At 35.8% G+C, this 12,130-nt stretch overlaps 1 protein-coding gene across 1 annotated transcript in view; it reads right to left on the bottom strand.

Moving 5' to 3' along the window:
• Positions 1 to 444: 444 nt before the first annotated feature.
• LOC124803419 (broad-complex core protein isoforms 1/2/3/4/5-like) overlaps positions 445 to 12,130 on the bottom strand; it is a 335,956-nt gene continuing 324,270 nt past the window's right edge. Inside the window, exon 6 of the mRNA XM_047264605.1 lies at positions 445 to 1,137. Coding sequence (XP_047120561.1) covers positions 875 to 1,137 — 263 coding nt within the window. The 3' untranslated portion in view covers positions 445 to 874. The remainder of the gene's footprint in view (positions 1,138 to 12,130) is intronic.

The raw sequence follows: 12,130 nt of genomic DNA, 5'->3' as shown, positions 1-12,130 counted from the left end.
GAGACATGTCAGAAAAAGTGGACCGAAACTTCCGATTTCGACTCTCCAAATCCATCAAGCAGAATGGAGGCCATCTTCAAGATATTCATTTTCAAAACTTAATGGAACAAAACTTTAGATGTTACTCTTTATGAAAAAAATAAATAAATTGATGTTTCTAATACTTCCTGATTAATGATTTTTTTTTTTTTTTTTTTTTTTTTTTTTTTTTTTTTTTTTTTTTTTTTTTAAAAAATAAGGAAGTTCCCACGCCATGCCCTGCATTTGAACGATTAAGAGGTTCAAATTTTCTGAGAAGTGAGCAAGTTCACTAAGACCTGACAGTGAAGAATGTCACCTATCTTCATATTAATCCTTGAGGAAGTGTCACAGGATTACAAAATAAAGTTGTAATGCAGTAGCCTTTATGTAAAAAGAAAAAAAACAATGTAATTCAAAAAAGAATCACAGTTTAATTAATTTCATTTCACATCAAAGGAAATAATACAATGATCAAGAGAATATAAATATAAAAAAGTCAGAATGCAACAGAGTTTATGGTAAGATACTATGAATGCTCTGATTACTATGGCAACTAAAAAATAAGTACATATTTGGGGTTACCACAGAGTTAAAAATTTCCTGCAATTTTGTGATGATAATTTTGTATCTACTAAATACAAACAGTTCCACACATCATACTCATCTATATACTCCAACTATATCAATGTGAAACTGAAGATTACAAAAAATGCTTCCTACAGCTGCCTCCAGACAAAGGGAAGTTGGCAAAAGCACTTGATTAAATGATATGTTGTTCTCAAAATTTTGGCTAGGCAGTATTTTACAGTTTCTTCTACAAAAACATCCTGTTACAGAAAAGGTGCCAAGGTCATTATATCAATTCATTTGATGTAGTTTCATTCTTTTTACAACTTGATGGCTCAGTTAAATCCTTATTGTGCTGTCTGTATAGATGAGTTCGTAAACTACTCTTGTTCTTCATTTTCTTGCCACAGTGAGGACATATATGAGGTCCTTGGTGACTGTGTACGTCACGTATATGGATTGTCAAGTTTCCTCTGTAGCCAAATTGACGATGACAGTAAGGACACGAAATGTTGTTATTATCAAAACCCCCGTATTTCCATTTTACACCTGCAGAAATGCATAAGAAGCATACAGTAAAACAAATTATGAAACAGTTACAGCAATAACACTATTTACAAATGTAAATGACAATTACTTTATCAAACTTGTACACACAAAGGTGAGAGACAGGATAAAAAAATATTGATCACATCAAGACACAAAGTCACTGCAGCTCTCATAAAAAATCATAAGAGTTACTATGTTAATTGTTACATTCAGAATTTCATATTAATTGTAATACAAACTAATATTGTAAAAAGAGATTTTCCTTTCTTAAATACACAAATGACACTAAACAATAAAAGTGGTTCTAAACAACGATATTTAAAATCCATTAATAGCTAGCAAATTTTGCAACTGAAGGTTTATTTGATGCCTTCACACCTACAGCAGAAAGTTAGATCCTAGTCTCAAAGAAAATATATAAAAGAAATATACACACAAGCAATTACTTGAACTCTTGACAGACATATTTCAGTCCATTTGTACATATGCAGTACGGAAATATGAAATTCCAGATGGAAATATGAAATTCCAGATATCACTGTTGTACCATTAATATTAAACACCTAACCAGGTGGAATCAGGATGGATGAGAAGCAAAGAAAATACATAGTAATGGACGAACAAAAGTTATTTCCAGGATGAATCAATGTGGCAACACCAAATATACAAAGTACTTCTGGAAGAAAAAAATGTACATGGGGCTGAAATTCCACCATTGTTTAGTGTTGCCCGTTCACCTAGAGCACCTAAATATGCAAAGTTTCCCTTTTTGTATATCAGTGCAGTATAACTGAACATAGGTAACAGGTAAGTATAAAAGGGAGTGCATTACCTGCTCTTATGTATTATACATAACAATACTAGAGAGAGGGGGGGAGACGGATGGGGAGGGAGGGAGGGAGACACACACAGAGAGAGAGAGAGAGAGAGAGAGAGAGAGAGAGAGAGAGAGAGAGAGAGAGGTGTATATGATCACGCAAATTGATTGACAAGAGGTTTGTTGAAGTATTTTTGAGACAATGTTTATGGAATGGATAGGAGGTGTTGTTAAATTTTTAAATTACTATTATGTGAGTGTTTGATGATTTGATAAACTGGGAAAATATAGAAAGTGCAACCAGATGTAAGTCTGCAGTGGTGAAGATGACTATTTATCCAATAGAAGTTTAGCTGCTATGAGTAGATTCAAAAAGTATATATTTATGATAATTTTTAAATATCTTTATTAATTTGTTGAACATTTTATTTATTGCCAGGCAACAGATTGTGCTGAACTTTTTTACCTCCTGAATAATATACAATATATTGCAATTTTAATTAGACAGATAATAACAATATAAATATTCATAAAAAGGTCTGACAACTATTGATATCTTTTGTCTTTCATCAGTAAACAGTATTGACATCAATGTTGCAATGTATGCTGCACCCAAAAAATAAACATGCCCAGACTTCAGATGCACTGAAATGTTGTTGCTGCTCAGCCAAATTCTGGCTCTCTACATTACTGCACTAGAGGAATGTTTGTTCGCTTGACTAAATTAAAAAGAATTTCTTTTTGCCAATAAAGTAATGGCAAAATGCATTAAGGTTGATGAGGTGTGAAAAGAAATGGACACTAAATACAAGTAACAATATGTTAATTTATTATCACCTTCATTGTCTTGGATTTTGAAAAACATTGCAAACAGAACACATGGCTATACATAATCTTTTAAAATACGCCAACTCCTCCTGAAACTCCCAGTATACAGCATCTAATAGCTTGCATAGGTAAACACCCACCTCAGTAATTAGTTTACATAAATTAATGATAAACTGTACTGCTCCCGACAAAACTGCATTAACCCACATAATTTGCAATGCCAAATAAATACAATATCCCATTTTAATGTCTACAGATATTGAGCATAACCAATAGTATTGCAGAGCTGGTGGCATCACCAGTCACCATTCATAGTACATTTGTCAGCCAGATCTGTATTCGCAAATCATAAAAACAATGACTTAGAAGAACAATCCACAGTGACTGCAAATTATACCAAAAAGCAACTGATGTACCATGCTGATAAATGTGATGTGTCTCTGCTAGGACAACAAGCAATTAATAGTATCTGCAGGTACAGATGTGCCCAGATGTACGTATATCTGCAGATACCAGCAGTAGTAGTAATTGTATTTGAGGATAATAGTCTGCATTGATGCATGTATCCACTTGTAAATCCTTCATTGTTAAGTATATCTAAAAACAAAGATGATGTGACTTACTGAACGAAAGTGCTGGCAGGTCGATAGACACACAAACAAACACAAACATACACACAAAATTCTAGCTTTCGCAACAAACGGTTGCTTCGTCAGGAAAGAGGGAAGGAGAGGGAAAGATGAAAGGAAGTGGGTTTTAAGGGAGAGGGTAAGGAGTCATTCCAATCCCGGGAGCGGAAAGACTTACCTTACGGGGAAAAAAGGACGGGTATACACTCGCACACACACACATATCCATCAACACATATACAGACACAAGCAGACATATTTAAAGACAAAGAGTTTGGGCAGAGATGTCAGTCGAGGCGGAAGTGCAGAGGCAAAGATGATGTTGAATGACAGGTGAGGTATGAGTGGCGGCAACTTGAAATTAGCGGAGATTGAGGCCTAGTGGGTAACGGGAAGAGAGGATATATTGAAGAGCAAGTTCCCATCTCCAGAGTTCGGATAGGTTGGTGTTGGTGGGAAGTATTCAGATAACCCGGACGGTGTAACACTGTGCCAAGATGTGCTGGCCGTGCACCAAGGCATGTTTAGCCACAGGGTGATCCTCATTACCAACAAACACTGTCTGCCTGTGTCCATTCATGCGAATGGACCTTCATTGTTAAGTGTTAGATGAATGTCAATACACTAAAAGGTTAGTAAAGTAAATGTGTCCATGAAGCAGCACCACATCCTGGTTGTAAAGTTAATTGAAAACTGCAAGTGTTCTTGGAAAGTTTGCAAGGTACACATTTTGCTAAAGGCTGATTTCCTTTTTACATTCCAGCTGCTACTGTTTTCCCTCCATCATATCAATTTTGTGATGCAGGGGTCCTTAATTTATGGCAATCTGTGGAGCATTTTTCCAAAGACATATCTGGCCATTTGAGACATGTGAACTTTCCACTATTCTTGGTCACTGCAAAAGTGTGCAGCAGAGTTAATGTTATTGAAAAAGAGTAAATAAAATTGAGAATATGGACACTTTCATGCACACTAATGCAAGGTAACTATATATCAGTATTAATGTAAAATTGTGGCCCTACACCAAACACAGATATATGAATTTGAATTTGTTAAAATATAATTGTGAGGTAGAATAAAACAGTATAACTAGGTAGTATAACATGTTAAAGTTGGGTGACAATAATTCAGTCTAAGTACAAGCTTCTCATACATATTAAAAATTATGAAAAATTGAAATATCCATAGGTGCAGGTGAGGGACTAGTGGATGTGGATGGGAGACCCATCCACACAGACTTCTACCCATAGGGTATGGGAGTAAAAGACTCACCAGGAAGCCTATGTTGTGGCTGTAGCACAAAAAGCAATCTTAATAGCTGAAGTAATTCATTGGCGACAGAGAACTGGAAATTTCTTATAGTCAGTCAAATTACAGCACATGGAGTTTTGAGCTGCTATTCAGATTCAGATCCGGTGTAGATCCTTTGAAGCCATGGAATTTAAATTTTCGATAAAACATTATGCAGCCTGATGGTGGTTTCACAGCTGTATGGAATCATGTTCTCAAGAGCATGGACTGGTTTTTCTGTGCTTCCACACATTACAGCTGAAGAAATATGCTATGAAAGATTGCTCACAACAATTCATTGAGTGATGTGGTACAGCTGTAACACACTGTACTCACATTTGGAAGAACAGTGATTCAAATTTCTATACAGCCATACATATTTAGGTTTTATGTAGTTGCCCTTATTCTTTTTCAGCAAATACTGGGATGGTTTCTCTGACAAGGACAAGGCTGAACTTATTCTGCATCCTTCACCAATCCACACTTGTGCTTAATGTCTAGTGAGCTCATTGTTGATGAAATGTCAAACTGTAATCTTCTTTTCTTCCTTCAGAATGATTCTCCATGCACTAATGTAGCTCATGTTATGCCAAAATAATTGTATTTGCTGGTAGAACACTTCATAGTGAAAATTATATGGGTTTATAGTCTCAGCAGCATTTTAAACAGTGGGCTAAAAATATGTTCACATTATACAAACCTAACAGAACATCTGTGGGTCAGGGTAGGAATATCCGTTCATTTCTTCCCGGATATGCCAATGAACTGTGTGTAGCTGATGAAACAATAAGGTGCATTACTCCTCAAAGACTTCCATTCATTAATTGGGTCTGTATCATATTGAATTAGTGCACTTGATTGAGTTAAAGCAGATTCCATGTAATAATTATATCACCATAATAAATCTAATATTAATCAGATGATTCTTGTGTAGAAAGTTCATTACAGTCCATAACAATGAAGCTGAATGTCTGTTACCACAATGACTTTCCACAGCACAGTGAATATATCAAACATGAAATGCTACAAGACAAAATGTCAGGTGTGTAACTAGTAAGGTTCAGTCCTTCATGGCAGAAGTCACAATTTGTTACTGTCAAAACTCCACCTCCTCCTCAATCCAATTCTAGATTGCTGTCACTCCCTCTTGTAACATACCTCATATGCCTATGAGAATGATGATAATTTATATGTACCAGTGATAAGTACATTGGTTTAGCATAATTTCTAAGATATTTTGTGCCATGCAGCTGATTTAAAAGCAATAAGCAATAACAACAACAAATTCTCATAACTTTAACAAAATCTGTATTTATGCAATGTAAAATCAAAGTGTGCATTCATCACTATCAGTACTGCACTTAGAATAATGACTGCGAACGCAAGTCTGCAGCCTAACCATTCATCATAGCAGAGGTGTAGAGGAGTCAGCAGGAGAGAATATTATTTCTTTGTTATTTACTCCTAAGTTGTGAGTCTGATATTTTCTTTTACTTTTCCTTTTACTGGGGAGTGAAGGGGTTCTGTCTTTCCCTATCACATTCCTTGGATTGGCTGCTTCTATTGGTTTACTCTTGAACTAAGTCAAAATTGTTGGCAGGAAGTGCAATCATAATATTGGTTTTCATGCCACTTTATTCTACAAAATTTTGTTTGCAAACGGAATTGACACATAATATAAATTCTTTTGTTAAAATGTTTATTTATTGGGTGGTTATCAGTTCACTTTCTCTATTATCACCAGTCTCCTCAAGCCACTACCTCAGTTACTTCACGTCTATCGAATTTTGACTCTGTACAATTATTTATTATTATTAAGCGGTCACTATATCATGGCAGTTTTGGGTGGGGAGTGTTTTGAACAGTGGTTGCATAAGATATTAGTAGAGGTTTAGGCTAAACTACCACTGCCACCCACTGCAAACAACTGCACAGTAGCCACTAACGAATAATTTGTATACTCCAATTTACGTTGTCTTGTGGAGTGCTTGTTTTCTTTTCTCATTTTCAGATGAGTGAAATGACTAATAGCATAAAGAGATTCAAATGCATCTCTCACCACAACAAATTAATTAGCAAATCCTATGATCTTTACATTAGTTCTGCTTCTGTGGAAGCACAGAACACAGACATAGGATGGCAGCCCTTCAAGAGGGAGGCAGGGCTTATTATCCCACACTGCTCCTCACCCCTCAGGCAGTCCCAGTTCTCATTTGTTTATGGTCACTCCTGACTGCCATGATATACTGTCAGCATAATACTTCCTTCTTATTGTAAACACACTGAGCAGGAAAAGTATATGTGACTTCAAACCTTTTATCTTAAGTCAGCATTTTTCATTGTATTTTTGTCACAGTTAGTTCACCAAAAGAATAGCATCAACTACTGTTCTGTAACAGTTACTACACATCGTAATATTCTTAACAAATGTATACATCTGCAATTAGTAAAAAAATTTGATTGAAAATTTTGTTATTTTGTGTATATCTGCTATTTTTAGATACACTTTAACTGTAGTTCTCCTACCACATGCCCGTACATAACATGCCCCTCTACAACAAAATGCTTCTGCCATAGCCCTCACACTGGTTTGCACACTATAGATGCAGATTTGAATGTAGTGGGTGCAATACAAATAATGGAAGAGGAAAACAACCATTAACACAGCAAAGGTGTAGAGATGTTGACGAGCACATAAACAGGATTGTAAATATTGCTGAACTTTCCAACAATGTCCATCTTCACAGCTAACTGACTATCTCATACCTTGCCTCACACTGCTACCTGTCCATATTTCTTATCTCCGCCCCCTTCTTGCCCTCCCCACTTCGTTGTCTTCTCTTCGCTCCAACTGACACTATTGCTCACCCCAGCAGGGCTGCAGCAATGGGACAATGCGGCCAGCTGGGACAACATAGCTTTGTGTATGTATGAATGTGTGTTTATGTTGGTAAATTAACACTGAAGAAGGACATTGCCCAAATGTTTATCAGTGTTTTCAATCTTGCTTTATGTGCTCATCACCAAGTAAATGGTGAGTTACATTTATTCCTTCAATTAGTTGATTTACAGACCCTACCAACATTATTTTCTCTAACATATCAAACTCATATAAATCATTTCAGGGCTCAGTGCGGAAATAGGTACTGAATAAAACATGAGATTATCAAGAGTGGAAAGTAACAATGAAAGAAAAAATAAATATGGGTTAGTGATAAAAAAATTTGCGAGGAAGAAGAATACATCTGTCCTCAAGACATTTTTCCAAAATAAACCAAATAGACTTCAAAAGATGCAAACATGCAAAAATGAAATAACCTATATTTTATAAAACATTGAACATATTTCACAGTAATTGCCAGTCCTTAACAACTTTCAAATTGCAAATGACCATAAACTTATAAGATGCAGAATAAAAAGTAGAAACAAAAGTTGAAAGAAACATACTCTTCAAACAGAGTGTCAGAAATGTAGATTATGAATATTTATTATGAACAGTGAAATACACTATATTAAATTAAACATCAAATTCTACATCTTATAGAATGAAGATATACATGAATAGACAAAAATGCCAATTATTTAACATACGCACTACCACAAAAACAGATGTACCAAGAAAGAAAAAGATAAAAAATCTCAAATAGAATAGGGCAACTATGAAAGAGAATGTAAGAGTTTTAAGTAAATCATAATAAGAACATGAGAGAATATACTGAACTTATGAAAATCATTTAAAAATGATTTCAATAGTGTGTGAAAAGATACAACAAAAATTTGGTAAAAGAGACAAGTGAGTGCAATAAAAATATAAAGAAATGGAAACAGGAACAGAACTGATAAAGAAGTGAAGTAAAGAGGATCCATATACGAAAAATTATTCTTAACAGTCCTAGGTGAATTTTTCAGATAGCTTAAACTGGCAAAAAGGAGAAGCAATGCACATTAATGCAACATACCTGAGCCACATTTGTTTTGCTGAAGGCATTATACTTACTGCTTCTACCACAACTGACTTTCACAACAAATGGAAGAACTGAGTGGAACAAGTTTGAAATTAAGACAAAAATCATTTACAATAAGATATAAACTGTCTTTCTATGGACATATTAAAAGTATGGAATCAGAGAGGCTCACCAACAAGATTCTTCTCTTCCAGGAGAACAGGAAGACACAAGTTCCTTGGGTGAAAGAAGTGCACTGGGATCTAGAAAAATGTGGGATCATGGCAGAAGAAATTGTGACAGGCAAATCTTTAAGAAAAAGGTTGCGGAGGTGAAGGATTTCTTTGAGGACAAAACGAGGAAGAACAGAGTATTCTCGGCAGAAGAACGTGCACGAGTGAGCCAACGGATAAAGGAGTACTGGCGAAAGAGGAAGGAAGTGGACTTTAGAAAGTGAGGGAAGTTGTGTAAACGTACTCAGGGAATTAAAGGTTTTAAGTTCTATCTTTTATTTCCTTTCAAAATGCATAAAGTACATATCACGCATAAACGATCTTAGGCCTAATTTTTCGGGTATACAAGTTTTGATTTTTTAACATTAGTTTGCTTTAAGTTACTATATTAAGAGTATACACATATATTGGTCTTCCACATAACTTTAGTGACTCTTGTGATCTGCAGTTAATAGAATATTACTGTTATTGCCTAGATAAATTTTGTAAAAATATTGTAAACAACCATGAGCGAGAAGTGTTTGAGCTGCCATAGGAAAGTCAGTTCTGGGGTTCTGTGCAGCTGTAGTGACAGATGGTTACACTGGGCTGAATGTAGTGGCATGGGAATCGGGGAAATAAATGGGTCTCTTCCATGGTATTGCAGATAATGTTCAAGGGATAGGAAAATAGTGGAACAGGAAGGGAAGATTAGAGCCCTTCAGGCTGAACTGCATAGTGCTAGGGAGGAACTGTTGAGGTTAATGGGGGAGAAGGATGAAGACAGGCGGGAAGTGGTAGCAAGGAACAGAGGCCACAGAAAGAAAACAATACCTCACAGTTTCATCATTGGTACAAACAACAGATTTGCCTTGCTACCTTAGTCAACTAAGGAAGAGGCTCAAGTAGATATAAGTGTAGTCAGCACTCAATAGACTTTTACTAGGAAACCAACTGTTGAAAAAAAGTAGAAAGAATGTTCTGTTGTTAGGTAGTAGCCATGGAAGAGGTGTGGGCCAAATGTTGCAGGAAAAATTAGGTGACAGGTACCAGGTCACAAGTATTTTCAAGCCCAGTGCATGTCTTAGCCAAGTGATAGAGGATGTAGGATCATTGTGCAAGGGTTTTACAAAGCAGGATCATGTTGTGGTAGTGGGTGGAGCAGGAAACTGTATTGATAGGGATCAGGGCTACAATATTGAGCGTGACCTGGTAAAAAAAGCATCTGCAATGAGTGATACAAATGTTGGCTAGGTTCCTGCTTTCTTGCAGTATGATCGGCCCCAACTGAACAGCTCTGTCAGGAGGGTCAATATGGAGCTAGATCAGCTGCTTCGGGCAGCTACTTTGTCAGGCATAGATTTGGTTCCTGTTGATGGTATTAGTGCGTAGGTGGGACTTCACAAGACATGACCTGCATCTCAATAGGAAAGAAAAGGGTAAACTGGCTATGATGATAGCAAAATCTTTAAAGGGGTGGGGTGTGTGTGTGTGGGGGGGGGGGGCACTGAAACTCATGGGAGTACTTTTTGTAGGCTAAGATCAGTGTCCAATCATCCTACATTGATTGAAATTAAGCTTAAGGAGAAGTTCAGACAGGTGGGTACTAGAGACGTGAAAATATCACATGATTCTCACTACAGTACAGTGAAAAATAATGTTAGTATGTCACAAGAGTCACATAAAAACACAGTGAAAAATAATGTTAATATATTGCATCACAATATCAAGGGGTTAAAAAACAAAGTAGATGAGCTTCTTGTTTGTTTAGAAGATTTAGAAACTGAGGGTGGAATAGGTGTACTATGCCTGTCTGAACATCATACAGTCACAGGTATGGAAACGGAAAATGTAGGTGGATATAAGTTTTCAGCACATGTAAGTAGAGACACTATGGAGAGAGGAGGAGTTGCCATATATGTTAAAATCTGTCATAGTGTGAAAAATTTGGAAACTAAAATAAATTGCATAGAGCAACATACAGAAGCATATGCATGTGAGCTTAAACTAAATAATGGCACTTTTATAATTGTAGCCGTGTATGGGTCCCCATTGGGAAATTTTCAAATATTTTTGAAAAACTTGGATTCTTTATTGCGGTATCTATCACACAGAGGAAAGCAAATTATTGTCTGTGGGGATTTCAATGTAGGTTTTCTGAAAGAGTCTGGTATAAATCTTGACCTTGGAGTATTACTTGGTTCTTTCAATCTGATATCAGTTATTGATTTTCCTGCTAGGGTAGTACAGGAAGGCAGCACACTGATGGATAATGTATTCATAGACCAAGATAAATTTAATCAAATAAAAACTTTTCCTGTTAAGAAGCGTCTGTCTGATCATGATTTACAGTTAGTTACAGTATATGATATAGCTCCATATAGTAATGTGAAACAGTCCTCCCAAAATAGTGCATTCAATTAACAATTTAACCATTCAAAATTTTAGGGAAAGGTTGCAACAGTTAGACTGGGATGAGGAGTACAGGAAACAAGATGCTAATTTAAAATTTAATCTAGTTCATGATACCTTTGTGAGTATATTTGAAAAAAGTTTCCGTAAGAGAACAGTGAAATATAATTCTAAGAAACCATGCAAAAAGCCATGTCTTACTAAAGGGATAAAAATATTTTGTAAATGGAAAAAGGAAATGTATCTTATAGCTAGGAGGAGTAATGATCCCAAAACAGAGAAACATTATAAAAACTATTGCACTGTATTAAGAGAAGTTATTAAAAAGTCCAGGAGTAAGTGCATTATGTCTGAGATTAGCACATCTGATAATAAAATTAAAACAATTTGGAATATTGTTAAAAGGGAAACAGGGCAACCGAGACCACAGGAAGACTGTATTTCTATCAAATATAATGAAAATTTTGTTAACAATAAGTAAGAAGTAGAAAACATTTTTAATAATCATTTTTTAAATAAGACTCCAGCTGTTCATTAGAAAATACAAGGCAGTATATGGAAGAGGCAGTACCTATACAATATGATAAAACTGAAATTCAACCCACCTCTCCTCCTGAAATTAGGAAAATAATAAATTCACTCAAAAGTAAAAGCCCACATGGAATTTATGGCATTTCCAACAGGGAACTAAAAGCTTGTTCCCAACAAATAAGTAGGATTCTCAGCCACATATGTAATAGCTCCCTGAAACAGGACTTTTTTCCAGATAGACTGAAATACGCTACAGTTAAACCATTGCATAAAAAAGGGGATTGATCTGATGCTAATGACTACCACCCAAACTCACTTCTGACAGCTTTA

The sequence above is a fragment of the Schistocerca piceifrons genome, chromosome 1, assembly GCF_021461385.2.
Source record: "Schistocerca piceifrons isolate TAMUIC-IGC-003096 chromosome 1, iqSchPice1.1, whole genome shotgun sequence".
Classification (NCBI taxonomy): Eukaryota; Metazoa; Arthropoda; class Insecta; order Orthoptera; family Acrididae; genus Schistocerca; species Schistocerca piceifrons.
This window is presented reverse-complemented; position numbering and strand designations above follow the sequence as displayed.